The following is a 27,764-nucleotide window of genomic DNA, read 5'->3' on the forward strand; positions in this document are numbered from 1 at the left end:
GAAATAACATGTAATTAATAGGAGTCATATGAGAGGTTTCAAGGAGTCACGATAGTGTGTGTACAGGCGGTGTTACTAATGTGTCTCTGGGAGCCAAAAGTCACTTGTGGTTAATAATGTGTATAGACATTGTATTAAGCGTTTTTTTAGGTACGAAAAATTAATTGGGTCGGGGATATGTATTGTATGTATATATACTGGTTCTGTACCCGTAAAATGACCTCTTTAATACAGTGAAACCTCTATTTTACGGACTAATGTAGATATGAAAGTCCGTTATATCGAGGGATCTTGGTCATATACTCAGATCTCTTTCATAATGCTGATTTTTTATTGATAACTAACACTCCTGCTTTCATCTCCTGGTTCAAATGTATATCAGTCTGTCTGTCTGTCTGTCTGTCTGTCTGTCTGTGCAGTGTTTGATCTCCACTTTAATCTATATATCTATTTTGTTGTTTTTTAATCTTCGCCTCTAGATTAGTCAGCACCTCATATCTGAAACCATTTGACTACCATTACGAAATTTTGTGTTTGTACAGTTTGTTGAGACAATGGGTAGAGCATAAGATTCTTCCTCTTTATTAGTGATTTTCCTTTAGAATATAAGTTTTTGCTACAGCACGTTATAACCGAGGCTTTTGTACATCAGATAAAACAACTTTGTCTTTTTTATTGTCAAAACTGGACGACACATGTATCTGAAATATAACATTACCTTTGGAAAACAAATTTGAATTGTATTTTACGGCTGCACAATATCTATCTCCGACACTCGTGCTGTGTAATATTTTTGTCATATTAATTTCAACAAAGATTTAGGTCATGCGTATTACTTGTGTGTGTATATATGAATTTTTAAATGAACACTGCGACTATTGTTTCGTTATAGTTGTCAAAATCCTTCGTCCGTTATGTCATTTTATCTAACACAAAATCGTAAAGACTTTATGTGGAACAAATGTCTGTTCGGTACTTATCATACTCGTTCGTTCACCCGGCGCTGGAGCTCTGCCCTGCACCAACTCCTCGCCAAACACCCGCATGTTTCTTATATCTGACGGAACATGACCGTCAAGGTTTTATCACCACAACTAGTTCTCGGGCGTCTCCTGGGTCGAGAATTCTGGAGGTTTTATTTTCATGTATAATTTATGGACTTTTTTCTGGTGTTTTTACTACCTAACTTGACCATCTTAGACGTGAGGCTCTCTAACTTCTTACACCAGGTTGGGCTCTTGATCGTGTACCTCTTGTCTCCTATGTTTCTATAGTGATGTTGTTCTTACTCATGATGGTATTTGATTTTATTAGTGATTTGAGCACTAGCATTGTTGCACTACCAGGTATTGGGTCTGCCTTTGTGTCACGTTCTATTTTTGATATCCAACTGTAAATGGTACAAATGTGGTTCACCGGTGACACAGATGTTTGTCCAGGTTCTGTGATACATAAAACATATAACTGAATTGGATTTTTGTTTTTTAAATGTCTTACAAATTGCACATGTCAATTCAACTGTGACATATAATAAAAAACCACAGGTAGAAGATGAATTGTATTACACTATTCTAAAGAACACATATTGGATACATTGTACAGTGTTGATCATTCATCATTCAAGGTCCCTATCAAACTGAAGGTCTTCGCCTCAGTCACCTTTATAGATGAATTCCACTTCTAAATTTTTCACATCATTCTCTTGGTATGTCAAAACACGCGATGGTCCTGAGTAGATTTCTTGTTTTGTATTGCCATCGATCAATCAGTTGAATGATGCGAATCCTAGAAGTTAACCTGGAGCAGATATTTTCCTCATGAGGACAGAGCTAAAGAGACCAGCCACATGGGTCCAGGATTCTCCGTGTGAAGGTGGAAAACCCTGAACTTGTTTCGATATTATTCCCCAAAACACTAAATCCTCGATCTATTGTGTTCAAAGTTGTTGGATGTTGGTAGCATATTTCCATTTTTTTTATATCACTGGGTCACAGCACAATCAGGCACGGAACATATTTTGTTTTATATCTGAAATAATGTTCTCTGTTTACCTCGGTGTGAAGCTGGACCAGAAAACAAAAATAAGTTACGGCAATGTGATGAAACAAAGGCTGGAAGTCCGTTCGATTGTATGTGATTGTGACTAGACAAGGTTGGTGGGTATGGTGGCTGTGGTGTCGTTTATGGTGTTTGTGTCTTGCCTTTGTTCTGTGGCCTTGGGGATGGTTGGCTGAACATGATGGATAGAAATATCTTCGGTGAGGAGTGAGTGAAAAATGAACAATGATTATCATGACAGCAGACTCAAGAGCTTTGATCAGTAGAATCTAAGGAATCCATTTCAGTTGGTTTAGCTGAATTGTCAAATCTCTGCCTGGAACTCTTGAGAAACACAGATTAGAAAAAGCAGAAGAGGTTATGTTTATTGTTATAGATAGTGAATTGGGTAGATATTTGTGTTTATGTTGATTTTACTTACAAAACTGAAGAAACTTAATATAAGATTTGAACTATTTTCTCTTGGTATTTCTTGTCGACAATTGCTTGTCTGACTATGTTGTATATTGAGCCGTTGTGAACTTGTATGACGATTTTATTGAATTTATATCTATAATTCTATTTATCTATAACAGTATAATGAGGGATTATAGGAATGAACATTGATGTGGCTGCTGAGGCCATCAATTAGCTGGAGTTGTTTGTACCTACTCGTCCTTACTCTCTGGTCTGCCTCCCCTGCTGCCGCTGCCTCACACTGCCTGAACCTGACAGCCGACTCTTCTCCTCACCTCACACAATTCCCCAACAAATGCCACAATATTTGTTTCCTGCTAAATTACATTTTCTCGACCGATATTCTCTGTAAACTATCATGCTGATGGGATCTGGAATTTTGTAATTAAACAGACAGAGACAAAACACACACACACACACACACACACACACACACACACACACACACATACGCACACACACACACACATACGCACACACACACACACACACAGTATATAAAGATCTATTATATTATGGGAACCGTAAGATAAACTTATGCTCACTAACAGGCGTGACTGGTACCAACACCTGAACTGATAGTTGATGCTGCGATAACACTCACTAAAACCTTCCTCATCTGGGTAAAAACTTCGTCAGGAGTGGATTTCTATACCGAACTTCACTCTGACTTTATTTATACGAAATCAAATTTTAGTTTCCTCAACCAATAGTCAATAGTCTTGAGAATATGACCTCCTCTTCGGGGGGAAATTTTATCAGAGGTTAGGTTAGGCTAGGTTAGTTTTATCTTGAGTCCTTACCTTGACTTTGGATAGTTTTTAGCATCATTAACTTCTGTAGTGCCCAACAACCTAAATCACTACAGTAGGTCACGAAATCCTGCACAAACAAATTTTTCTTAATGTTACACTCACAACACAACACTTACAGCTGAGCTTGACCTTTGACATATTTGTAAATGCAAAAAAATGATTATCTTCATCCTATATGGTAATGGGACCTTGACCTGGTGACCTGTGAGCATGACCTGTAAGCATGACCTGCAAGCATGACCTGTGAGCATGACCTGTGAGCATGACCTGTGAGCATGACCTGTGAGCATGACCTGTGAAGCATGACCTGTGAGCATGACCTGTGAGCATGACCTGTGAGCATGACCTGTGAGCATGACCTGTGAGCATGACCTGTGAGCATGACCTGTGAGCATGACCTGTGAGCATGACCTGTGAGCATGACCTGTGAGCATGACCTGTAAGCATGACCTGCAAAGCCGCTGAGCCTCTCAAAGCCGCAGGCCTACCCAGAGCGCAGCCTGGGCATGACCTGTGAGCATGACCTGTGAGCGCCGGCCTGTGAGCATGACCTGCGCGAGCATGACCTTGCCCCGGCGCGGCACCGCAAGCACTGACCTGTGAGCATGACCTGCAGGCGCGCGGCCTTATGAGCATGACCTGCGAGCATGACCTGTGAACACTTGACCTGTGAGCATGACCTGCGAGCGCAGCCTGTGAGCATGACCTGTGAGCACTGACCTGTAGAGCATGACCTGTGAGCATGACCTGTGAGCATGACCTGTGAGCATGACCTGTGAGCATGACCTGTGAGCATGACCTGTAAGCATGACCTGTGAGCATGACCTGTGAGCATGACCTGTGAGCATGACCTGTGAGCATGACCTGTGAGCATGACCTGTGATATATTGTTTGCAAAAATGAAATAATTCTCTGTCCACCCTCATATATTACTCCACTAACTTTGATCAGAATCGCCAAACATATTCTTTTCAATCTTTCATTTGCATACACAGATACATGCCGACATATGTACACACATACATACATACATACATACATAAATATAGTGTACAGTAGATACTCGGACATATATAGGCAAAGATTTAACGAGCTGATGAATGTATTATAGGGCTGGTGAATGTATCATAAGTCGGGCTGTTGAATGTATCATAAGTCGAGCTGGTGAATGTATCATAAATCGGGCTGTTGAATGTATCATAAGTCGAGCTGTTGAATGTATCATAAGTCGGGCTGTTGAATGTATCATAAGTCGGGCTGTTGAATGTATCATAAGTCGAGCTGGTGAATGTATCGTAAATCGAGCTGGTGAATGTATCATAAGTCGGGCTGTTGAATGTATCATAAGTCGGGCTGGTGAATGTATCGTAAATCGAGCTGGTGAATGTATCATAAGTCGGGCTGTTGAATGTATCATAAGTTGAGCTGTTGAACGTGTCGTGTCGAGTTGGTGAATATAATTTCCCTAAGTTTCTCATTCCAGGACCCAACTTGATGAAATATTCTAACCATGCATAGTCAATGGCATCGGTGTTGTGCCTCATACGCCTCTGTGTCTCCCTCTGCTTGGTGGGGAATTTATACAAATGTTTTGTTTTTTTGGTTCTTTTATCACTGATGTTGGAAATGTATGATGATCGTTGCCTCATCATGAACCTACACATTTGCTAACATTTTACTCACTCACTCACTCACTGTCAGTCATATACCCCGTCACTCACTCGCTTACTATCAGTCACTTTTTAACTCACTAACTCACTCACTCACTCACTCACTCACTCACTCTTCTATCGCTTCATTACCTCCTGTTATTATCTGTAGCAAAAATAGTTCTTTATAATAATGTTGTTCTTATTTATTTATATCCTCATTGGATTTATTTATCAAATTTGTAACCTCATTTGCATCGAGGCGCAATGACAAACTAAGCTTTTAATACTTCTAATAAATACATTAGTTTTATCTGGGAAACGTAATACAAGAATCGCTGTTAATACGTAAGAATCTCCATATACGTTGATATTGTCTAAATGTACGTGTTAAGGTTTTCGCTGGCTATTTCTGGTGTATTCGATGTAGTTTCCAATCAAAATTCTTCTCTCAATTAGTGGTAATACAAAAATGTTCACCCAGAAGCCTCACGCCAAGTGGAAAAAAGGCGACGATGTTAATAGGAGATACAATTTTCGTTCTCCATTCAATACCGGTTAAGTGAGAGAGAGAGAGAGAAAGAGAGAGAGAGAGACCGCCTACCAAGAACTAACACTATCATCTATAGATTTTTAGGTATATTTCGAACTCTAAGTCATTCTAGGGTGCAAAATTACTCTCTAAACACCTATTATACTGAATCTCAAGTTATAACACCTTGATACCCAGATTATAACTCTACTTGGGATATTGGAGAGTGATTTTGTGATTCCTGGGTCAATCTTAAGGCACAGTTCGTTTGGTTTGATCACACACTCGTAAAGCCACCAGGAAAAATTAGTGTTATTATCAGACTGGGATTGATACTGTTATTAGGTCACGCAGGTGTTGTGAGCTTAACCCGGATTAGTTTTATTGTAGATTAATTATGACAACTAGTTCGATAACCTACGAGTATTTTTTTAACAAATTTATGACTCGTTATTTGCCACATAGAGCATTAGTCTTTTGCGACACATACTAGTTTTATGACACTAGATTTATGACACACTAGTCATGACACACTGGTTTTATGACACTAGATTTATGACACCCATTAGTTTATACTACACTAGCTATGACACTTGTTTCATGGCACATTTTATGCGACACATACTAGTTTCATGACACTAAATTTATGACAATCACTAACTTTATACCACACTAGCTATGATACACCGATATCACGACACACACACTATTTTTAACACACAATATGACATTATGCAGTAGTCTTGCAACACACCACTTATTTTATGACATACTCACAAGTTTATAACACAGTGCCAACTTCTTTCATGACCTCAGAGATATGGTATTGCTGTGACCCAGTTATAAGCAGGAGTGTTATGAGCCGTGGTGATGTTATGAGGGAAGATCATTTTAGTGTTATGATTATGGCCACGTCTTATGCCAGCTGCTCAGGTGTGAATTAAAAGTACCTGTTTGATGCTGTGAGACTACTTTAATGCCCTGTGTGGTGGTGGGGGAGGGGGGGGCTATGTGTGTGTGTAGGTGGTGAGTGTGTGTGTGGATATATGTATGTGTGAGAGGTGGTGAGTGTGTGGGGGACGAGTGTGTGTGTGTGGGGTATGTGTGTATGGGGGGGGGGAGTGTGTGTGTGTGTGTGGGTATATATGTGTGTGTGAGGAGTGTGTGGAGGTATGTGTGTGTGTGTATCTTAAGTCTGTGTATCTCTGTGTCTGTGTTGTTCCTAACTATAATCAACCACTTTACTACGATAACTCATGTAGAGATCAGTATACAAGAGACGGACACATATCGTTAAAATTATCGATGTTCCTAAGATAAATTATGAACGCTCGGTGTTGATTATTATATAACAATCTATTATTGTCGCCTGCTGGATACTTCTACTGGGGAGGGGGGTAATAAATATACTTTGCTTTTTGTTATAAATTGATCATATATTACTTCTATTATCCTAAAGTATTCTATGTAATCTTCATCAATAACTATTTCTTTATTTATTTTCTTATTTATCTATTTCATACTCACTCACTCACTCACTCACTCACTCATGCCATTACCATCTTCCTACTCTCTCTCACCTGATCAAACACTAGTCTTTCTTTTTTATATTATTTCAGTCATATATTTCTCTAACATTACTTCAATAACATTTCTTTCATTTTCTTGTTTAAATCTGTTTTATTTTCTTCAAAATTCTTCTTCTTCTATTCTTTAATTTTTATCATCGCAAGAGGAGAGGAAAGTTGAATAGCTTATCAGAAGCTTTCGTAATGTCATCTAGCTATACTGTGTACGGTAAACAGAAGAGATTGGCTCAGTACAATACCAAGGATGAACTCGAGTGAAGTGTTTGTGACAGATAGAAACACAATTTGTTTCCTTGGCGTCTCAAGTATTACCCGTGAAAGTATATTTTTCAATGTGTGTGTGTGTGTGTGTGTGTGTGTGTGTGTGTGTGTGTGTGTGTGTGTGTGTAGCTTTCCTGTTACCTTTGTTTGTTTACGTGGAACTGACACAGAAATGATGCTATTGTTGTTATTGTTATTATTATTATTATTATTTTTGTTGGTATTGTTTATTATCATCACTCATACCTCAATAAACTCTACTGTGTTAATCTTACCCCAAATGGAACCAACCTATACACCTATCCAGTCTGCTCGACGACGCAATAAACACTCGCCAACGACCCTGCTCCTCCAACTGCTCTTCCTCCCACACACAAACCTCTCATTCATTCAGATCTCACATCCACCATCTTGTTCTTTGCCTTTACTTACATCTCTTCCCCTTTTATCAATCGTATCTCTTGTCTTTTCACTTTTACTGTAACTGGATCGTGAAGTGAATGGTGTTAGTCATCACTTTCTCCCTTTATAAAAGAAAAAAAACACTTGGAGAGGTAGAGAGAGAGGGAGAGAGAGGGAGAGAGGGATGCAGATTACGAGGATTAGGTGAGGACAAGAGGGGGAGGAGAGGGAGGAGAGGGACCTGACAAGTGGTTCTGTGGCAGACAATGGGACAGTTGGCAGTATGAGGTGTGGTGCTGAGGTAAATGTGAGGAGAAAGAAATTTAAAAGAAACGTCGTAATGGAGGTAGTATAAAGAAGATGGGATGAGAGAGAGACAGACAGAAACAGACAGAGACAGACAGAGACGGAGAGACAGACACAAACACACAGACAGAGAGGATCATAAACATTCAAGAAATATGACAGACTGAAAATAAGGAGTTAATAAGACGGAGAACCTTTGATGGCATTTGGTAAAGTAGGAACGAGGAGGGACTTAAGCCGCAGTTTTGTCCTAATAAGTTTTATACTGGGAGACAACGGCAAGTGACTCATGCTGGGGTAGGTGTAGGAGGGTATGACGGGCAGGTGTAGGTGGGCTGACGAACAGGTGTAAGAGGTCTGTCATACCTTCACAACACCTGTCTTACCTCTCTGTCGGTTTGTCTGTCTCTCTCTCTCTCTCTCTCTCTCTTGCACACACACACACACACACACACACACACACACATACACACACACACACACATACACACTGGGCTGCAGGACGATAAATCCATTACCCACTAACCCATCCAACCCACCCATACCCACCCACCCACCCACCCACCCACCCACCCTACCTCCCAACCCACCAACCCACCCACCCACCCACCCACCCACCCACCACCCACCCACCCACCCACCCACCAACACCCCAACCAACCCCCACCCAACCAACCCACCCACCCACCCCCACCATCCACCCACCAACCCAACCCACCCACCCACCCAACCCAAACCCACCCACCCACCCACCCACCCAACCACCCACCCACCCCCACCCACCCACCACCCACCCACCCACCCACCCACCCACCCACCCACCCACCCACCACCCACCCACCCACCCACCCACCCACCCACCCACCCACCCACCTACCTACCTACCTACCTACCAACCTACCTACCTACCTTCCTACCTACCTACCTACCTACCTACCTACCTACCTACCTACCTACCCACCTGACAAATCCTCCCTACGGCATCACACACTTCACTGTCCCGACAGAAAGCCACAGAATGAGGAAACAGACACAAACTACTTAATTATTTGCAACATCTGGGACACATACAAATCAGTTTGACGTCCCGAAAGAAAATTACCTGCCCTCTACCATTCTATTATTGACCTATGACCTTTGACCTTTGACTTTTGGCCATTGCTCTTTGACTTTTGACCTTTGACCTTTGACCTTAGACCTTTGATTCATACATATAACACAGGTAACGTATGTTAAGTCTGGCGTCTGAATCGTTTTGTTTTTCCTCGATTTATTCTCACTAATTAAGGAAGCAGAGGAGAAGACACAACGTAATGCTCTACTCTGGATGTGGTGAGAGTAAATCGTATTAGAGTTTTGTTTAGAGTTGTAACTGATGTAAAGAGTAAAATTAATTAGAATATTTTGTAAGATGAGGAAATGTTGGAAAAGGAGGAATAAATCTCAGCTGTTTAGGTGTAGATAAAGACTCAGATATTTTACTCTCTTCAAGGATAAAAAAAATCTTACCTAACCTAACCTAACCTAACTTGGCTCTCAAAACTATGTGAAAAATCTAAGCTTATAACACTATTTTTATCATAAGCTTTTAATACAACTCTGAGAGAACAATAGTTGGCTGATAACTGCATAAGGCCTCATAATTTACCGTCTGGTTATTGTACTGTGAGTTTATTGGGGTGGAAAATACGACTGAATATCGAAGGAAAATACACAATCTATGTTTACTGTATCATAAACTTATAAAGCACGAAAACCTCATAATATATCATAATTTAATAGGTGAAAACAGACCTAGAAGCATTATAACCTAAACTAATAACACACTTACTTTACCTGTCAACACATTATGCTCCCTGAATAACATTTAGCATATGATACATTATTATTTCCGCTTCATAAAAATTCCAGAGGTTTAATTGTAATTCTGAATTCTTGAAGTATGATATTTTACTGAGGCAACACATCACTTCACTCGAGGAATTTTAAGCTGGATGATAATATACGATTCAGGTAGTCAACAGGCAAGAGCTGTGTGTAATGTTAACATGCTGGAAACGTGAAATTATTATGAAGGTACAAAGAGATTCGATGTCAACTTGTATGTTAATGGTATTTCCTGGATTCAAGACTCAGATATATATACTACAGGTAGAATGTAAAATGTTGATGGTAGTGGTGGTGATGGTGGTGGTAGTGGTAGTGATGGTGGTAGTGGTAGTGATGGTGGTAGTGGTAGTGATGGTGGTACTTACGTTGAGGTGTCGGTTGTAGGTGACTGAGAAGCGATCGTCATTGCTGTACGTCTGGCGGCCGACAGTAATGATGTGATGATCACGAAGTCTGATCCACGACACCTGTAGGGGATATACATGAGTACACCGCCACTGAGTACAGGTGATAAGACTCTACTAACACCTGTATAAATGAGAAATAAATGTAAGTTTTATATGAATAATTTGTATCTCGTAGTTAGACCATATAAATACGAAAGCAATTCAGCCAGAGATATATTTGAGGATATTTTAAGAGGAGAAAATATATTCATGACCCAAAACGCCATTTAAACTTTAAGAATTGTGAACCATGAAATTATTACGCCCTCATAAATTGAAATTATTTACAAAGATATAAGTTACTCTGAAATGTGAAATTATGTTTACTGGAGGTACATAAGATTCACAGCATTCAGAGGTATAATAAGACTCTGTTAGTATAATAGTCTTCTCTGATCAATGAATACACAAGAATTGCAAGTGTATATTAGTTATAGAGAAACATGGTATATGGTAAAGTCATGGAAAAAAAAATACTGTCAGTCTTTCATCTCGTCTATGAACCCCCTGAGATTTATGAACCTATGAATCCGAGATATGATACAGTACACCATCTATGAACCCAACAATGTGTGATGTCTCGGATTCACTGGTTCATGAGACTTAGGGTTCATGAATGGGATGAAAGACTGACAGAGCTTTTTACCATGATACCATGATAGGAAAATTAAAGGAAAAATAGGAATCTCGGGTTCGCAAAAGGTGTCGGAATTGACCTCTGTTTTCATTGATGCTAATATGAATCCACTGATATCAACGACATAATCTGTAGGTAATATAATAAATTATGTCTGTCGTCGCTGTTACCTCGCCTGGGCACCACTCAGAGGTCAAACTCAACAACCAACTACATATTCTCCGCGTCTGGTGTCTTGCGCTGTGCATAATCAAAGTGGCTGGTCCATGACAGCATCTGGTTGCTGTCAGGGCAGGCAAAGTTGGTTGTGATGTTGTCTAGTTGATGAACTCTCTCTCTCTCTCTCTCTCTCTCTCTCTCTCTCTCTCTCTCTCTCTCTCTGGTATCTAAAATTCTCTTTATCTCTCGTGTGTGTGTGTGTGTGTGTGTGTGTGTGTGTGTGTGTGTGTGTGTGTGTGTGTGTGTGTGTGTGTGTGTGTGTGTGTGTGTGTGTGTGTGTGTGTGTAATATACTCACAGTCTCGTGGTCCGCTCTGTTGTAGATAACGCAGGGGAGGTTGGCTGTTGTACCAGCCTGTGCGCCCACCACGCTACCGTTCACACCTCTGTGGATAAACACAAAATATCATGTTAGTTAGTTTACAGAAGACAACGTGTTTTTATCTTTTTCTTACATACCATTTTTATCCCTGGAGATGGCAGTACTGTTGTGAGATACTGAAGGAGAAACTGGTAATTTTTACACGTATGTACCTGAAGTTCTCTCTCATCAAGCGTATACATGCAAGCGTTTGATCAGATGTTTTATATTTCAACATAGCATTCACCTGCACTGATCCATTCATAAGAGAGGTACTTGTGGCCATTTTATAAAGCCTCACGAAGCAAATCAGCAACGGGAGTTAGCAGACGAAAATCTTAAGTTTCCGTTTAATATTTTTCTTCTTAAGAGTTGGGTCAATATTGGACCAGGGATAGAATCAATCACAGATAGGAGGTAACAAATACAAAGTTTTTCTCAAAGTTATAAACTCTGAACCAACCCAATTACCAAGTTCCTAAAAGTGTGCATTGAGCGATGATTGAAAGACAAAACTCTGAAAGAAAGAATTGAAGAAATTTTTGCCTCTTTTATGCAATCTTTTGAAAGCAACACCCGCGTCTTTATGAGATTTTCTTCACCTGCCATCATTTGCGTTGTGTACCTGTCGAGCTGTAGGCTGAGGCTGTATAAGAGAGTAGTGTTTTAGGAATATTTCTTATTAATATTTTCTATAACATAATAGCAAGTTCCCACGTTCGATTTTTAGGATGAGAGGCTTAAGGGAGCAATATGTCAGCCTTGGCCAGTAAATAATAATGTATTGTATTAAGGAACCAGACGGTAAATTAATAACACAAAAAATGGCAAATGATCAGAGGAATCCAATGTCTGCTGGGTACAGGGTGTGGAGTTAAAAATGTATGTTTCCCATTTGTGTTAATCACCTCTCAATTTTTCACATTACTTCCACATCATTATATTATTAATAACATACACTATGAGTACAATACCTTTCTTGAAGCGTCTGTTGGAGTATAAAGTACAAATCAAATTCATCATTTTTATCCGTTTGAGCTAACTTTGGCCCGAGCTAAAGAAGGCGATCGAAATCCGTGACTCTTATTTAGCATATCTGAACTGAGACACTTTCGACCGTACTTAAATATAAACGTAGAAAAAAGTATATTATACAGATTACATATACTACAGTACACTCTACATCATAAGTGACAACATGTTGATGAAAATGACGGAATATAGAACGAACAGAAGTGAAGTATAGCGAGGCAAAAGAACCGAGTATAATCTATACAAATATTAATGTTGGTATTTTTTACGGGGAAGCTCTGAGGCGCCCTGAGTGGAGGACTATTCATCCCAACCATCCTGACTGATGACGCTTGTTTAATGTTTCCATACACCAACAGCCACATCCCTGTGTCAGAAGGAAAGCTCATTCAATTTACTGTACGAGTATATATCTGGCAGCAACAATCAGTCACCCATTAAAGAACTCACAAACCAAAAGACTCTCATTGTGGGTTTTAGTTCAGAAAACTCCAGTAATTTCTAACACTGGTGAATTAAATCTCCCAAATGATACCATCGGTGAAGCTATTACCAGAATCTCTTGCGTTAACGAGGCGGCCATTGGAGAGAAAACACCTTCGAAGCTGCATTACCTCACCGCATCGATAGAAGTGCGAGTAATATTTTCGCATCGTATTAAATTGGTTGACAAGGCTCTAGACATGAAAGGGAACTCTTGGCTTTTGTCAGACATCTCGAGAATACATTTCCCAAATTCTAAAGTAATGTGGAGATTCACAGTGTGTTGTTCTAAGCTACTGTGATCATGTGTAAAGACGCCCATTATGCTCTGTTCTACAGTGTCTTGAATGATACTCGAAAAATACTCGTATGGTTTATATTCATCAGGAAATTTAATGAAAGCTTTAAGCAAATAACATATAACGATTATTGCATGAAGAAAATATCGCAAAAAAAAGAAGGAAATACGAATAAAATAAAAATGTGTTAGTAAGGATGATAGTGGAAGCAGCAACGGGAAAGCAACTAAAAAGATGAAATGTGAAAGTGGTGGCGCCCATCAGACGTACTCACCATCGACGAGGAAGAAATCTGGGGTTAGGATGGAAATGTGGTGGGACACAACACCACGAAGAGTCACCGTAAAATTCGCGACCGGGTACGAGGTAGGATTTGTGGAGCATCTGCACTTTGGTAAGTTCGAGGTTGTGGTGGGCGTTTATTGGTGGAGAAGGAGGTTGTGGTGGGTGTTTATTGGTGGAGAAGGAGGTTGTAGTGGGTGTTTATTGGTGGAGAAGGAGGTTGTAGTGGGTGTTTATTGGTGGAGAAGGAGGTTGTGGTGGGTGTTTATTGGTGGAGAAGGCGGTTGTGGTGGGTGCTTATTGGTGGAGGACGAAGTTGTGTTGGTGATGGAGGAGAAGAAGGAGGAGGAAGACAAGAGAGGGAGGGAGCTAAAGGGCATTAAATAACATCCTTTAAAACCTGAGAATTTTTTTATTTTTTTAACTTTAACTCATAATATATTTTTATTCCCCTGTGATCGATGCGCCTCCCCTGCAGCTATTGACAAGAACACCTTCCAACAACACATAACCACACACCGTTTAGCTTTTCCTACGATCATTAGACGTAGTTTAGCTCTGACGAATCTCAACCATTGTGAAACATTCTATGACCTTCGTTACATTCGTCCTATAATTTGTCCTGGGCGAATAGAAAGTCCGCACAAGGTAACAATTTGCTGCAGTTTTGTTTCGGGGGCAAATGATCACACGAGTAATGTACAGAACCCCCAACTCTACATTGATCCAGGTTAGGTCAGGTTAGGTCAGGTTAGGTTAGGTTAGGGGAGACTATATTAGAGACTGTAGACGATAATGATGCATTTTCTTATGGATATCTTATCAAGGTCATGATAGTTAAGACAGAGAAGGACGCGTTGTGATCATGTTGCTATCGAGAAGGAATCAACAGTTGTAGTTTATAGAGATGAAAGTCTGTTGTTGTGGTGTGAAGTTGACAGATAAGAGAAGGGAGGAAGGATTACCCTCATTAGTACAGGTAAGCCAGGTAGACGCTCGTTATAGGAGGAATTATCAAAGGTGACAAAAAATGGGAAAAAAATACAGGTGATGACAGAATTATAAAGGTGAGCGGAAAGACAGATAAGACAGATGACAGAAATAATTGGCTGCTAAGAACGGATTATGTGGTCTCTGTCTGTCTGTCTGTCTTTCTGTCTGTTCATTAACTTGACACTTTCTCTTTTTTATGGCTTACCTGCGACTTCTTGTACCTGTATAATATATATGAATGAATTTGTGAGCCTAGAGAACATATGTAAAGTGCGTGTGTGTTTGTGCGTGTGTGTGCGTGTGCGTGTGTGTGTGCAAGTGTGTGTGTGTGTGTGTGTGTGTGTGTGTGTGTGTGTGTGTACGTGTGTATGTGTTGTGTAGCGAGTTTTGTCAAAATTTATAACGTGTTTGTGCATTCTTAGTAAAGGTAGCTAGCTGTATGGAGACTGACATTTGTATACATGGTGTTGGAGTGTAAGCGACCCTCCCACCCATGAGGACTCGACGCAATATAATAGCCAATGTTTTTATTCCGAGAATGTGGGTCCCTTTCCCTGCACTAGTGTTGGATATTTTTAGCTGCGTGATCGATTATAACTGTTGTATAGTGCCCATGTATAATTGATAATGTACTGGAATAGGTGAACAGATGATATAGGTGCCATTGGACTTAGTTGCCTGTAGGTTAGTGGATGTAAATACTAAAATGATGTGTTAGGGTGTAAGGTTGTTCGGGTCAGAGGATGGGCTACATAACGATACTAAATTAGTCACTTTGTTATTAACTATGCCATTTGACAGCTATTGAATTTCGTGAAAATAAGCTTAGTCAATTTCTGTTGTCAGGTATGTATAATTTCCTGTATTAAGTGTTAAAATATATTCATTACATATGGCTGTAGGGTTTATCACTGCATAACATATCAGATAACATATATTAATTTCTTCCTCAATAAGTTTTGCCCTAATAGCTAGTCTCCCGATAAACATCAAGTTCTCTCATCTCTCAATATTTACTTGGTCTCAATCTTGACTGACCTTCTCAAGACCACATATCTACCTCCATTGATTATATGAGAGTTGCTGAACTTGAACAATTTACTATGTGAGCTTTGAGAACTTTTATATGTCAAAAGAATTGCTGTCAGGCTACAATCTTAAATTTACTGTCTTTCATAATAATTATTTAATCAATATATTTAATGTTATCTATTGATCATCACAAAAATATATTTCAGTGTCCCTTTACCTGTACAGATCCAATTTTACAGGTATTCCCTTAACAATATTGATAAACTGCTACTCTGTATTTGCAGACAAACTTAATTTTCACGAACACTCAATATTTTAGATAAAGTTTACAGACTCATATAGTGTTGCAGTGTCACAGTCAGCCATAGTCTAGCCTCACCGTCATTGTGGATGAGACATATTTGGGACACTTTTCACTGCTAACCTATTGATGTTATCTCTTATTATCACTGTATATCATTTAGAGAGGATTTCTTTCTTTCTTTCTTTCTTTCTTTCTTTCTTTCTTTCTTTCTTTCTTTCTTTCTTTCTTGTTAGTTTGTTTTTGGAAATAGGAAAAACAGCATATGGACAGGAAAAAAAACTTACTGGCATTTCAACTTTGGACTAGTACTCTAACCTAACCTAACCTAACCTAACCTAACCTAACCTAACCTAACCTACCCTAACCTACCATAATCTAACCTAACCTAACCTAACCTAACCTAACCAGGAACATTTGTACAGTCACCATCCATCATCACTGTACCGTCACCATCCAACACAACTCTACAATCATCCATCACCACTATACCACAACCCATCACCACTATAACATCACCATTCACCATCATTTCGCCTCACACATACATATATCACCATCAGACCCTCACCATCCATCAAGGCCGGACATAATACGATGGTGAACGTACCTATAATGGGGAAGTCTTCTGGGAACTCTACATAATTCATTTAGCGCGTGGATGCCCCGACCTTAGCCGCCTCCAGCAGCTTTACAAATTAAAGGCTCTACATTTTTTATATATTATATTTTTTTGCCCCTCGTCGTCATATAATTATAATATTGTAAATGATTTGGTCACCCGGGATTAATGTCAAGTTGAAATTGTGTGACTTTTTTTATATGTTTTGTGGCCCATAAACTGACGACTATCATAAGGGCTAAAATGTTTCATAGTGGAGGTAATTTTTGTTTTTCTTTCTTTCTGTCTCTATCTTTCTCTCTGTCTTTCTGTCTCTCTCTATCTCTCTGTCTCTCTCTTTCTCCCTCTCTCTCTCTAAATATAATATATTTCCTTACACAACACTTCCAAATTAAATACCTAAAATAACTATAAAATAAAATAAAAATAATATAAAAACACGAAAATTAAAAAAAAAAATATATATATATATTTACTTGGCATAAATATAACTTCCTAATTAAAATTTACAAGAACACCACCAAATTACCGTAACATCTTGCTGTTCATAATAAAAAAAAAATTAAGTACTTTTTTTTTACAAACTGCTAAACGGTTGAAAATTAATTAAAGTTTCCTCCGCGGGAAGTTAATTAATGGTTATTATGAGTGGAGGCAGCACATTACGCTATCATGAGATATAATTATTATCATTATGGTTTCGTGTTACCTCTGATGAGTATATGTACGTATGTTTATGTGTGTTTGTGTGTAATGTAATGTAATGTAATGTATACTATCCTTCTGCCTTGTGACTCATCGCATTCACCGTACTACCGCCATCTCTCTACAACCTGATCTGAGTCACGGCTCGAGCGTCCTAAGCCCCGACTGCCTACGACCCAGAAAATCGCATCTCGGCCTTGTGTCTGCAGCCAGGGTCTTGAACAACACCTCTTCCCATGCCTCACCGCCTTCCACATTCAAGCGTCGATTTAATGCCTGATCCATTTATAAAATTTCGTATATAGAGCGTAAATTAAATGAAAAATATAGGAGGTAATTTAATTTTGATAACAAGAGTTTCAAAGGTATGTGAATTACTGTAAAACCTCCATATAACGGATTTGTCTCTTTATATAATCCGTTAGATGGAGGGTTTCACTTATAATAAGTCCTCGATATAAAGGACTTCTATCTCTATATAGTTTGTAAGGTGGAAGTTTTTCACCAAATGGACCCTCGATATAGCGGATTATACTCTTCATATAGTCCGTTAAATAGAGTCTTCACTGTGATTTTCTTGCCTAAGTATTTCATCAGTCAATAAACAGCTAAGTATCTCTTCCAGGTTAACTAAATAAGTCAAATATCTAGCAGGTGAGGTAGATGATGTTAGGGGACATTCAGGGACACTTTACGTCTTGAGTGCACTAAACTTGTGTGATGTTCTACCCACAGATCGCACTAAAGCTAATCCCTTAACCGCTAAATCCACTATTCAGGGTAACAAAGCAGAAACTCTCTGTTATTGTAGACTATCGCCACTATACCCCTTCACTACTGGGACGTTATTTTGTGTATTTTATTTCGCTAACTCTCAGTCGATTTAATTCAGCTCAGAGGGGACGCCGTGCCACGAGGGGTTAACCATTGTAAACAGTCGAGGTAAATCTCTCATCCCTTGAATTGGTTATTGGATATAACTCTAAGCTCTTCTTTTGCTTCTTTAATCTCTGTCAATACCCAGTGCCTGACTTCTAACTGCTCCAGGCGATATTGTCATTAATGAAAAGATGATTTATATTACATTAACTAAGGACTAAGTACGGAAGGTCCCTCAGATCTAGATGACTGCATATATTATAAGTTCCGCTTTTCTTTTCTGGTTTAGAGCTAATCAGAGTTAACCCTCGGTATATTAATCACTTTAGAGTCTCTTACTGTGGCAATATTCCAGGATGTCTCAAAATTAACATAACTAAATAAAATTATACATCATTTTCACTAATTTTTTCCTAATATAATTCTTGAAAACATTAAGGTTAAGTTAGATATTCTTTTGGAAGTACAATATAGATATTATTTTTAGAGTTATTCTTAGACTGACTTTTTCTTCCAGGCTATTCAGTGTCTTGTTCGTACATATACACTGATGATATTAATTTAACCTGGCTTGTTTTCTGGTCGTCTTTGTACTCAAGAATCGTCGAAATTATACTGACAACAAAACTTCTCTAAAAATCTAAAAATACAAAAAAATTCTCTTTTACATAAACACTGAAATGCAAACAAAAAGCCAACAACAAAGACAACAACAAAGCCAACAACAAAGACATTAATAAACCTGGCAGTAGAACCAACACTACATACTGAACTGAACACAAAGTAACAAGAGACTCGAGGGGTAGGACTCTCAAGTGTGTAGTTGGACTCGCACTCAATTTGGTTACACTTGAGTGGTTTAATGACTCGTCAGAACAACAACAACAACCTCGTTATCAGATTCTAAGTAAATTAATAAGTAGGTGAGAGAGAGGGAGGGTGAGAGGGAGAGAGAGGGAGGGTGAGAGGGAGCGTGAGGGAGGGTGAGAGGGAGAGAGAGGTGTGGAAAGGGGAAGTACAAAGTGTGTACGTTAGAGTTAATCCTTCAGTGGCAGGATTATAATATTAGTACTTTAATCTAGGTTTTAGGCCTGTATTAATTATGTATTCAGGTTATTTACATGTATTACTAATATGGTTATCTTTATACAGGATATTATGTGTCGAATAAATATCTAAAAAAAATTGGGGCATGATTTTTTACTAATTAATATCTATAAAAACTATGGGAAGGTTTTTTTTGTTTTCATTAATTTTAGTCTTAAGAGCTAAAGTCATTATTTACAGCCGCCATCTACAATTACTTTAAAAAAAATACTTCCTCCGGTTAATACCAAAAGTTTGTGTCCACAGTCAGTTGTCCACAGTCCGTACACACACACACACACAGTCAGTTGCCCACAATCAGTGTTCACAATGTCAACAGTCGGTGTCAACGGGTCAGTGTAATGGTGTGGAGTACCAGAGGGATGAGGGGGGAGGGGGAGGGGCTTTGAGTTCCTGGAGACTACCATTGTTAAGATCACAAACGGTGTGGGAGCTGGGTAGACAGGGAGAGAAGATAGGGGACAGGGAGAGAAGAGGGAGAGAAGAGAGAAATAAGAGGGAGAAAGGGAGAAGGAGGAAGAAGGCAAGGAGAGAAGAGATAGACAGCGAGTAGGGAGAAATAGAGAGCTAGAGAGGGAGAGACAGGGAAGGAAGATAAAGACGGAGAGAAAGGAGAGAGAGACAGTGAGAGAAAAATGAGACAGGGAGAGAAGAGAGAGACAGGGAGAGAGAGATACATTATTATACTTCAAAACAATTGCCAATTCAGGTATCATAAATTAACCAAATGTCTCCCAGATAAAACGAGAAACACACAGACAATAATGAAGAGTAAGTGAAAGAATAGAAGAAGATACGGACAAGAGAGAAAGACAAGGAACAAGACGATAAAGAGGGAAGAGGATACGAACAAAGGAGGTAGAAATAAGTATTAGTGTTGTTGGTGTTGATGTGGTGTTGGTGTTGATGGTGGTGTTGATGGTGGTGTTCGTGGTGGTGTTGATGGTGGTGTTGATGGTGGTGTTAGTGGTAGTGGTGTTAGTGGTGGTGTTAGTGGTGGTGGTGGTGTTGATGGTGGTGTTGATGGTGGTGTTAGTGGTAGTGGTGTTAGTGGTGGTGTTAGTGGTGGTGTTGATGGTGGGTGTTCGTGGTGGTGTTAGTGGTGGTGTTGATGGTGGTGTTGATGGTGGTGTTAGTGGTGGTGTTAGTGGTGGTGTTGATGGTGGTGATGGTGTTGGTGTTAGTGGTGGTGTTGGTGGTGGTGGTGTTGGTGGTGGTGGTGTGTTGAGGTGGTGGTGGTTGTTAGTGGTGGTGTTGATGGTGGTGATGGTGTTGGTGTTGATGGTGGTGTTAGTGGTGGTGTTAGTGGTGGTGTTGATGGTGATGGTGTTGGTGTTGATAGTGGTGTTAGTGGTGGTGTTAGTGTGGTGTTACTGGTGGTGTTAGTGGTGGTGTTGATGGTGGTGTTCAGTGGTTGTGTTAGTGGTGGTGTTGATGGTGGTGATGGTGTTGGTGTTGATGGTGGTGTTAGTGGTGGGTGTTGGTGGTGGTGTTACTGGTGGTGTTGATGGTGGTGTTAATGGTGGTGTTAGTGGTGGTGTTAATGGTGGTGTTAGTGGTGGTGTTGGTGGTGGTGTTGCTGGTGGTGTTAGTGGTGGTGTTGCTGATGGTGTTAGTGGTGGTGTTGATGGTGGTGTTAGTGGTGGTGTTGGTGGTGGTGTTGGTGGTGGTGTTACTGGTGATGTTAGTGTGGTTGCTGTTGATGGTGGTGTTATGGTGTTAGTGGTGGTGTTAATGGTGGTGTTGATGGTGGTGTTGGTGGTGGTGTTGGTGGTTGAGTTGTTACTGGTGGTGGTGAGTGGTGGTGTTAGTGGTGGTGTTGGTGGTGTGGTGTTGCTGGTGGTGTTGGTGGTGGTGTTGATGGTGTTAGTGGTGGTGTTGGTGGTGGTGTTAATGGTGGTGTTAGTGGTGGTGTTAGTGGTGGTGTTGCTGGTGGTGTTACTGGTGGGTGTTACTGGTGGTGTTACTGGTGGTGTTAGTGGTGGCGGTGTTAGTGGTGGTGTTAGTGGTGGTGTTAATGGTGGTGTTAGTGGTGGTGTTAGTGGTGGTGTTAGTGGTGGTGTTAGTGGTGGTGTTGATGGTGGTGTTACTGGTGGTGTTAGTGGTGTGGTGTTAGTGGTGTGGTGTTAATTGGTGGTGTTAATGGTGGTGTTGGTGGTGGTGTTAGTGGTGGTGTTAATTGGTGGTGTTGATGGTGGTGTTGATGGTGGTGTTAGTGGTGGTGTTAATGTGGTGTTAGTGGTGGTGTTAATTGGTGGTGTTACTGGTGGTGGTACTGGTGGTGTTAGTGGTGGTGTTAGTGGTGGTGTTAGTGGTGGTGTTATGGTGGTGTTAGTGGTGGTGTTATGGTGTTAGTGTGGTTGGTGTGGTGTTAGTGGTGGTGTTGATGGGTGGTGTTGGTGGTGGTGTTAGTGGTGATGTTACTGGTGGTGTTGGTGGTGGTGTTGATGGTGGTTGTTGGTGGTGGTGTTGGTGGTGGTGTTACTGGTGATGTTAGTGGTGGTGTTGATGGTGGTGTTGGTGGTGGTGTTAGTGGTGGCGTTGGTGGTGGTGTTAGTGGTGGTGTTAGTGGTGGTGTTGATGGTGGTGTTAGTGGTGGTGTTACTGGTGGTGTTAGGTGGTTTTGGTGGTGTTAGTGGTGGTGTTAGTGGTGGTGTTACTGGTGGTGGTGGTTCAAGGTCCATGAAATTTTCACAGTGAAAGAAACACGAGAGGTTTTTATTATTACTAGAGAAGGAAAATAACTAAGTTGTTCTGTCCTTTCAGACAAAGGCTCAGCGGTCATGTGTGGGGGTAGGGAAGGTGTGGTGACGTGAGGAGAGGAGGAGGAGGATCAGAGGGTGGTGGTGGTGAGGAGGAGGAGGAGGAAGGGAGGAAGGAGGGAGGTAGGAGATGTGGGATGGGGAGGAGAAAATGTTTGATGTGGAAGAGAAAGACGTAGGGTAGGAGGTGAAGGTACAAAGGTCACAAGGTTAAGGTGGAATGGGAAGGGTAAGGAGGAGGGAAGGAGACATTGTGGTGGATATCGCAGGTGAAAAATATTATGGGAGGGTGTGGCTAAGTGGAAAGGTAGTAGAGCTTCTTTAATGGAACAGGGGGGGGGTAAGATAATGTGGGAAGGAAGAGATTATATTGAAGAAGGAGGTGTGATGTGGGAGGGGAGGTTATGTGGGAGGGCGTGAATAATGAGGAGTAACGTGACAGAATAGGGTATAAAATGGGAGAGGTGTGAATAACGAGGGGAGGGACAGGATTATGTGGGAGAGATAATGTGGGAGGGGGAGGAGATAATGTGGAGGGTTAAGAACACTATGTAAAATATATCAGAGTGGAGAAGAGGTGATGGAAAAGCAGGTGTCATATATGGGAAGGAAGGTGGGAGGGAAGTAAGGTGGAATTTGGGAGGTAAGGTGATGATTGGAGGAAAGACTAGTGTGGGGATAACCTGTTGGAGGAGGTGAGAGAGGTGGGGATGGTGAGAGGGAGGGTGAGAGAGGGAGGGGGTGAGAGAGAGGAGGAGAGGGAGGGTGAGAGGAGAGGGTGAGAGGGAGAGGAGGCGTGCAGTGGAAGATGAGAAGGAGGAAACGGAGGACGTGATTAGGCGCAAGCTTCATTAGAGAGTAGAAGCGGTGAAGAGTTATCCTCAAGTGGAAGGAAGGAGAAGTAGAGGTGGTGGTGGTGTGGTGGTCTAGTGGTGGTAGTGGTGGTGAGGGGAGGGAGTAGGTCGTTAGGTGCGAGGAAGCCAAGGAGAGAGAGGGCGCGGTTGCAAGGCACTCGGCTCGGTGAGTTGGAGTAGGGAGGGAGGCAGGAAGGGAGAGAAGATCAGGGACGGGGTGGGGGGTGGGGGTGGAAACTGAGGGCATGGTGGAGGCTTTGGGACGTGGTGGAGGCGGAGGAACATGGGAGGAAGGAGGGAGGAAAGGGTAGGAGAAGGGAAAGGGCGTGCAGGACGTGGGGAGAGGTAAAGAGGGCAAGAGGTCATGAATAGAGGTTATTCAAGCGGGGGGGGTCATAATACGTGAGATCTTTGAGCAAGTATTGTGTGCCGCGGCTCACCCCTGTGACGCCATTCTGCCGCAGCGTTGACTGTTGCTCTTGTTAGTGTGTTTTGGTTTTTGTTAATGTGTTTTGGCTCTTGTTAATGTGTTTTGGCTCTTGTTTGTGAGTTTTGGCTCTTGTTAATGTGTTTTGGCTCTTGTTAGTGAGTTTTGGCTCTTGTTAATGTGTTTTGGCTCTTTTAGAGTTTTGCCTTGTAATGTGTTTTGGCTCTTGTTAGTGAGTTTTGGCTCTTGTTAATGTGTTGTTGTTTTGGCTCTTGTTAGTGAGTTTTGGCTCTTGTTAATGTGTTTTGGCTCTTGTTAATGTGTTTTGCCTTGTTAGTGAGTTTGCTTGTTAATGTGTTTTGGTATTTGTGTGTACGGGTTTTTGTTGGCGTGATTCGTCTCTTATTATTGTATAATGGCTTTTTTGTGCTGTGTGTCAAATACATAGTGGACAATAACAATAATAACATGATGGAGTTTGAGTATTATTTGTATTATTTTGCTCCTCTTAGCGTGTGATCAGGCTCTTTTTAGTGTGAACTGACTCTTGCTACAGTGACCTGACTCTTGCTACAGTGAACTGACTCTTATTAGTGTGGTTAGATTCATTAGTGTCCATTATATATTAAGTAATTTAACTCTTGTGTGTGTGTTGGTTCTTTAGCGAGTGATGAGTTATTCCTTTACCAGAGTGAGTTAGGAGTGACCTCTACCTTCCATAGCTCAGTTTTAACTTTTCTATCTTCCCTATGAGATTAGATCAGGGCAGTACTTCTCATGTAATTTAATCTCTTACCTTTAAATAAAATCACCAAACCCAATAAACGTTGTGTTCCCTTGTTATCATAGTGTCATTAAGAACTAGTAAGTAATATCTGGTAAAAAATTATACTTAGATACCATATAATAGATAAAAAAAAGTATTGACACTAAATACTGAAAAAAAAAATTGAGGAATGAGAAATAAAACCCAGAATAGGAACTTAGAATGTGTGAGGTATGCAAATGTTTGGAGGAGAATAAAGGGTGGTACTGTAGTGGGACTTTCTGGAAATTATTAAATGTAAGATAGATCGGTTTAAATAGCATTAGTGGAGTAGAGTTTTACTTCAGATATTCAGATGGTGAACAGTATGAAAGAGGTGTTAGTATTCTTGTAAACCAGAAGTTAGTTAATTGTATAAAAGGGATATTGAATAGTGTGCGATAGACTTGGTAATAGTTCAAGTTTATGTAGGTTTAAGAAAAATTATACCAAGATTTCAAGACAAAAGTTTAATAATTGTTTGATTGTAATTTGGTGATATTAATATGAAAGTTAGAAAGGAACAAGAACCACCATAATTAAGACCACATATATTGGATAATGCAAATGAACGAAAAGAAAGACTAATTGAGTTTTATATGGCATACAAGATGATAAAGGCAAACTCAGCAACTTCCAGCAAGACCTACACAGGGGAAGACTCAAGGGAAGACCTTGTCCCAGTAATGAGTTTAGTGAAGTTAAGACTTTAGAAACGAAGACGAAGGATCTAGGATAAAATCGAATGGGTTTTTAAAGAAGTTAGAACACAGATGGAATAAGAAACTGAAGCAGATTTTTAATATCGTTGAAGGAAAGACTTGAAGAGTATTATAATTATATCAATGAGTTAAAAACGGGAAAAAGTTATAGAACAAAGGAAGAACCAGACTAAGAATGGTGTATATGAAGGAAAGTTGATAAAGAGGAAGTGAATGTTACAAAGGAACTTCACAAATAAATGATAAAAAAAAAATATTGACACATGTTTAAGATGATTTTCTCAATATGAAGGAAAAGATGAGAGGCAAAAACAACGTCAAGGAAACGTTAACGAAAGAATAAATAAATAACTAGAACATATGATAAAGATGAGGTAGGAAGAAGAAATAAAGAGAGAGGAATAAATTGAAGAAAAATCGTAAATAGATAAGGATCAAGTGCAGGTATATATTGGTTTGTTAGTGTGTATTGGCTTCTCTTATTGAACATCGGCTCTTCTTAGTACATTTTGACTCTTGTTATTGTGCATTAGCTCTTGATTACGTTGTTGTTTGTTGTTAGTATGTGTGTTAGCTCTTGTTTTTCCATTGGCTCTTGTTAGCGTTGTATCGATCCGATTAATGTGTCGCCTTGGTTACTATACATTGGCTCTTATTAGTTTGTAATGGTTCCCTATTGTGGCTCTTATTAGTATGGCTCATTTTCTAGTGTGATAACTCTTACTAATCCCATGACTCTTTTGTATATTTGCTCTTATTAAAGTTTATTTGCTCTTTTCAACGTGTACAGGCTCTTTTATAAAATAGCTCTTAAATTATCATCTGAGTTTTGTGATTTGCTTTCATCAGTTATTACAATGACTGTGTTTAATGTATTTGTTCATTGTATTATAGTCTCTCTATACAAGAAGTTTTAAAAAAGCAACAAAGTTATTTTCTGTATACAACGTCTTTAGCCTTTGTTGTCATTGTTATTATTTTTATTTCATCTCGGCAGTGGTTAGGTTAGGTTATGTTAGTGGTATATATTCCTGCCACCTAATTGTGTATTCTCGTTGTTGTTGGTCGAGGCTAAAGTGTTTTTGGGGGTCTTTTAAGTTTGTTGGTTCTTGCAGTGAATTCATTATCAGGCAAAATGTTATATATGATAGTATTGTGGCCTTGGTTCTCTAGGGAAATTTTACTCGTTTAGGGTTTATTTTTTACTCTTTAGGATTTATTTTTATTCGTTTAGGGATTTTTTTTACTCATTAGGTTTTTTTACTCATTTAGATTTTTTACTCGTTTACGGATTTTGTTACTTGTTTAGGATTTTTACTAGTTTAGGGATTTTTTATTTGTTTGGGATTTTTTTTACTCGTTTAGGGATTTTTTTACTCGTTTAGAGATTGTTTAACTTATTTAGGGATATTTTAGTGGTTCTGATATATGCTAGGTTCGCTTAATAGCTCTGGGACTAACTAGTAACTGCGTTAAATTGGTGACTCGGGGACTAACTGATGACTCTGGGACTGACTTGTGACTCTGGGACTGACTTGTGACTCTGGACTGACTTGTGACTCTGGGACTAACTGGTGATTCTGGTTTAAACTGGTGATTCTGAGACTAACTGGTGACTGTGAAAAAAATGGCTCTTCTGAATCTCTACCAGCGGCTAGACATATTAACCTTTGGGCTCAGGAACTTCTACGTCAAGACGGTACCCTTGTGGTTTACGGATCCTGTCACTGAAAGAACAAAAATTATAGAAGTAAGTTTCTGTTCTGTCACTCAAGACTCACCTGAAGACGGCGTCGCTGATCCTGACGGTGGGCTCCTCCTCCCAGAGACCAACTAGGAGGTGAGGATTGTTTAGTCCCTCAGGGTTTTCAGGAATGGCAGGATCCCTTGTGGTGATGTCATCGTCATAATCCAGCCTGGGGCCAGCTGTCCACGTCCTCTGTGGTTGTATTTGGTGATACTGATGATTCTCGTCCAGGTAACCACGAGACTTGGGTGTCATGTATGAGCCTCTCGATCTGAACTGCTCGTAAGCTGATAAGGAGGACGAGTTTATGTTGTGGTCTTGGTTGGAATGAGCCGCCACGAATTTACGGAGCGTGGAAGGTGTTGGAGGGAGGGATGGGTGCAGGTCTGTGGAACACGTCGTCTTGGTGACGTACCCTCGCCGCCCAGCCTGAGATAAACATGTGATTAATGGACGTAGCCCTTATGCATACATGGCTGACGCTGACGTAGGAGCGTTCAGCATATTGTATGTTATGACGTATTCCGTGACACAACGTCGCTCTATGACACAAACATTATCTTATTAACTTACTCATACATATTTGTTTACTGTTCGTCAAAGAATCGAAAATTTATACAACGAGAAAAGCATTCATCACAGGAGTAACTATATTAATTAGCACCTTCATATTGTTCATACTGCGGTAACAAAACACCATTCAGAAAAAAATATCATAAATTGTGGACTACGACCAGTCATTAAAGCGAGAAAAATAAGACAGGGAAAAAAAGTAGGTGGTATTATTCACAGATTTAAAGATAAGAGAGCGTGTGGGTGGAGGACCTTAGGTGAAAAAATACAGCGGGGTCCCTGATGACACTAGGTGGGTGTTTTTTAATGACTGATACAGTGCGGGGACCTTGATAAAGTGAACTGTGTGGGTCTTGAGTCTCTCAGTGTTAATATAAGAGCCACAGTATAAGTTATCCCTGTCAGAGTAAGTGGTATGGAAGCCAGTCAGTTCTGCCACAGTTACTTGTTATTGTTGTTGTACGAGAACTATATATACCCTCGACCATAGCCACTCAACCATGATAGAATAACACGATC

At 40.2% G+C, this 27,764-nt stretch overlaps 1 protein-coding gene across 1 annotated transcript in view; it reads right to left on the reverse strand.

Annotated features, from left to right (window-relative positions):
* Positions 1 to 27,096, reverse strand: part of LOC121875058 (zwei Ig domain protein zig-8-like) — a 96,394-nt gene extending 69,298 nt beyond the window's left edge. The window contains exons 1-3 of the mRNA XM_042379406.1: positions 26,707 to 27,096; positions 11,558 to 11,645; positions 10,324 to 10,425 (exon numbers count right to left, since the gene is read on the reverse strand). Of these exons, the coding sequence (XP_042235340.1) occupies positions 10,324 to 10,425; positions 11,558 to 11,645; positions 26,707 to 26,927 (411 nt within the window). The 5' untranslated portion in view covers positions 26,928 to 27,096. The remainder of the gene's footprint in view (positions 1 to 10,323; positions 10,426 to 11,557; positions 11,646 to 26,706) is intronic.
* Between the last annotated feature and the right edge of the window lie 668 nt (positions 27,097 to 27,764).

Source organism: Homarus americanus, unplaced genomic scaffold (assembly GCF_018991925.1).
Source record: "Homarus americanus isolate GMGI-L3 unplaced genomic scaffold, GMGI_Hamer_2.0 scaffold60615, whole genome shotgun sequence".
In the NCBI taxonomy this organism is placed as follows: domain Eukaryota; kingdom Metazoa; phylum Arthropoda; class Malacostraca; order Decapoda; family Nephropidae; genus Homarus; species Homarus americanus.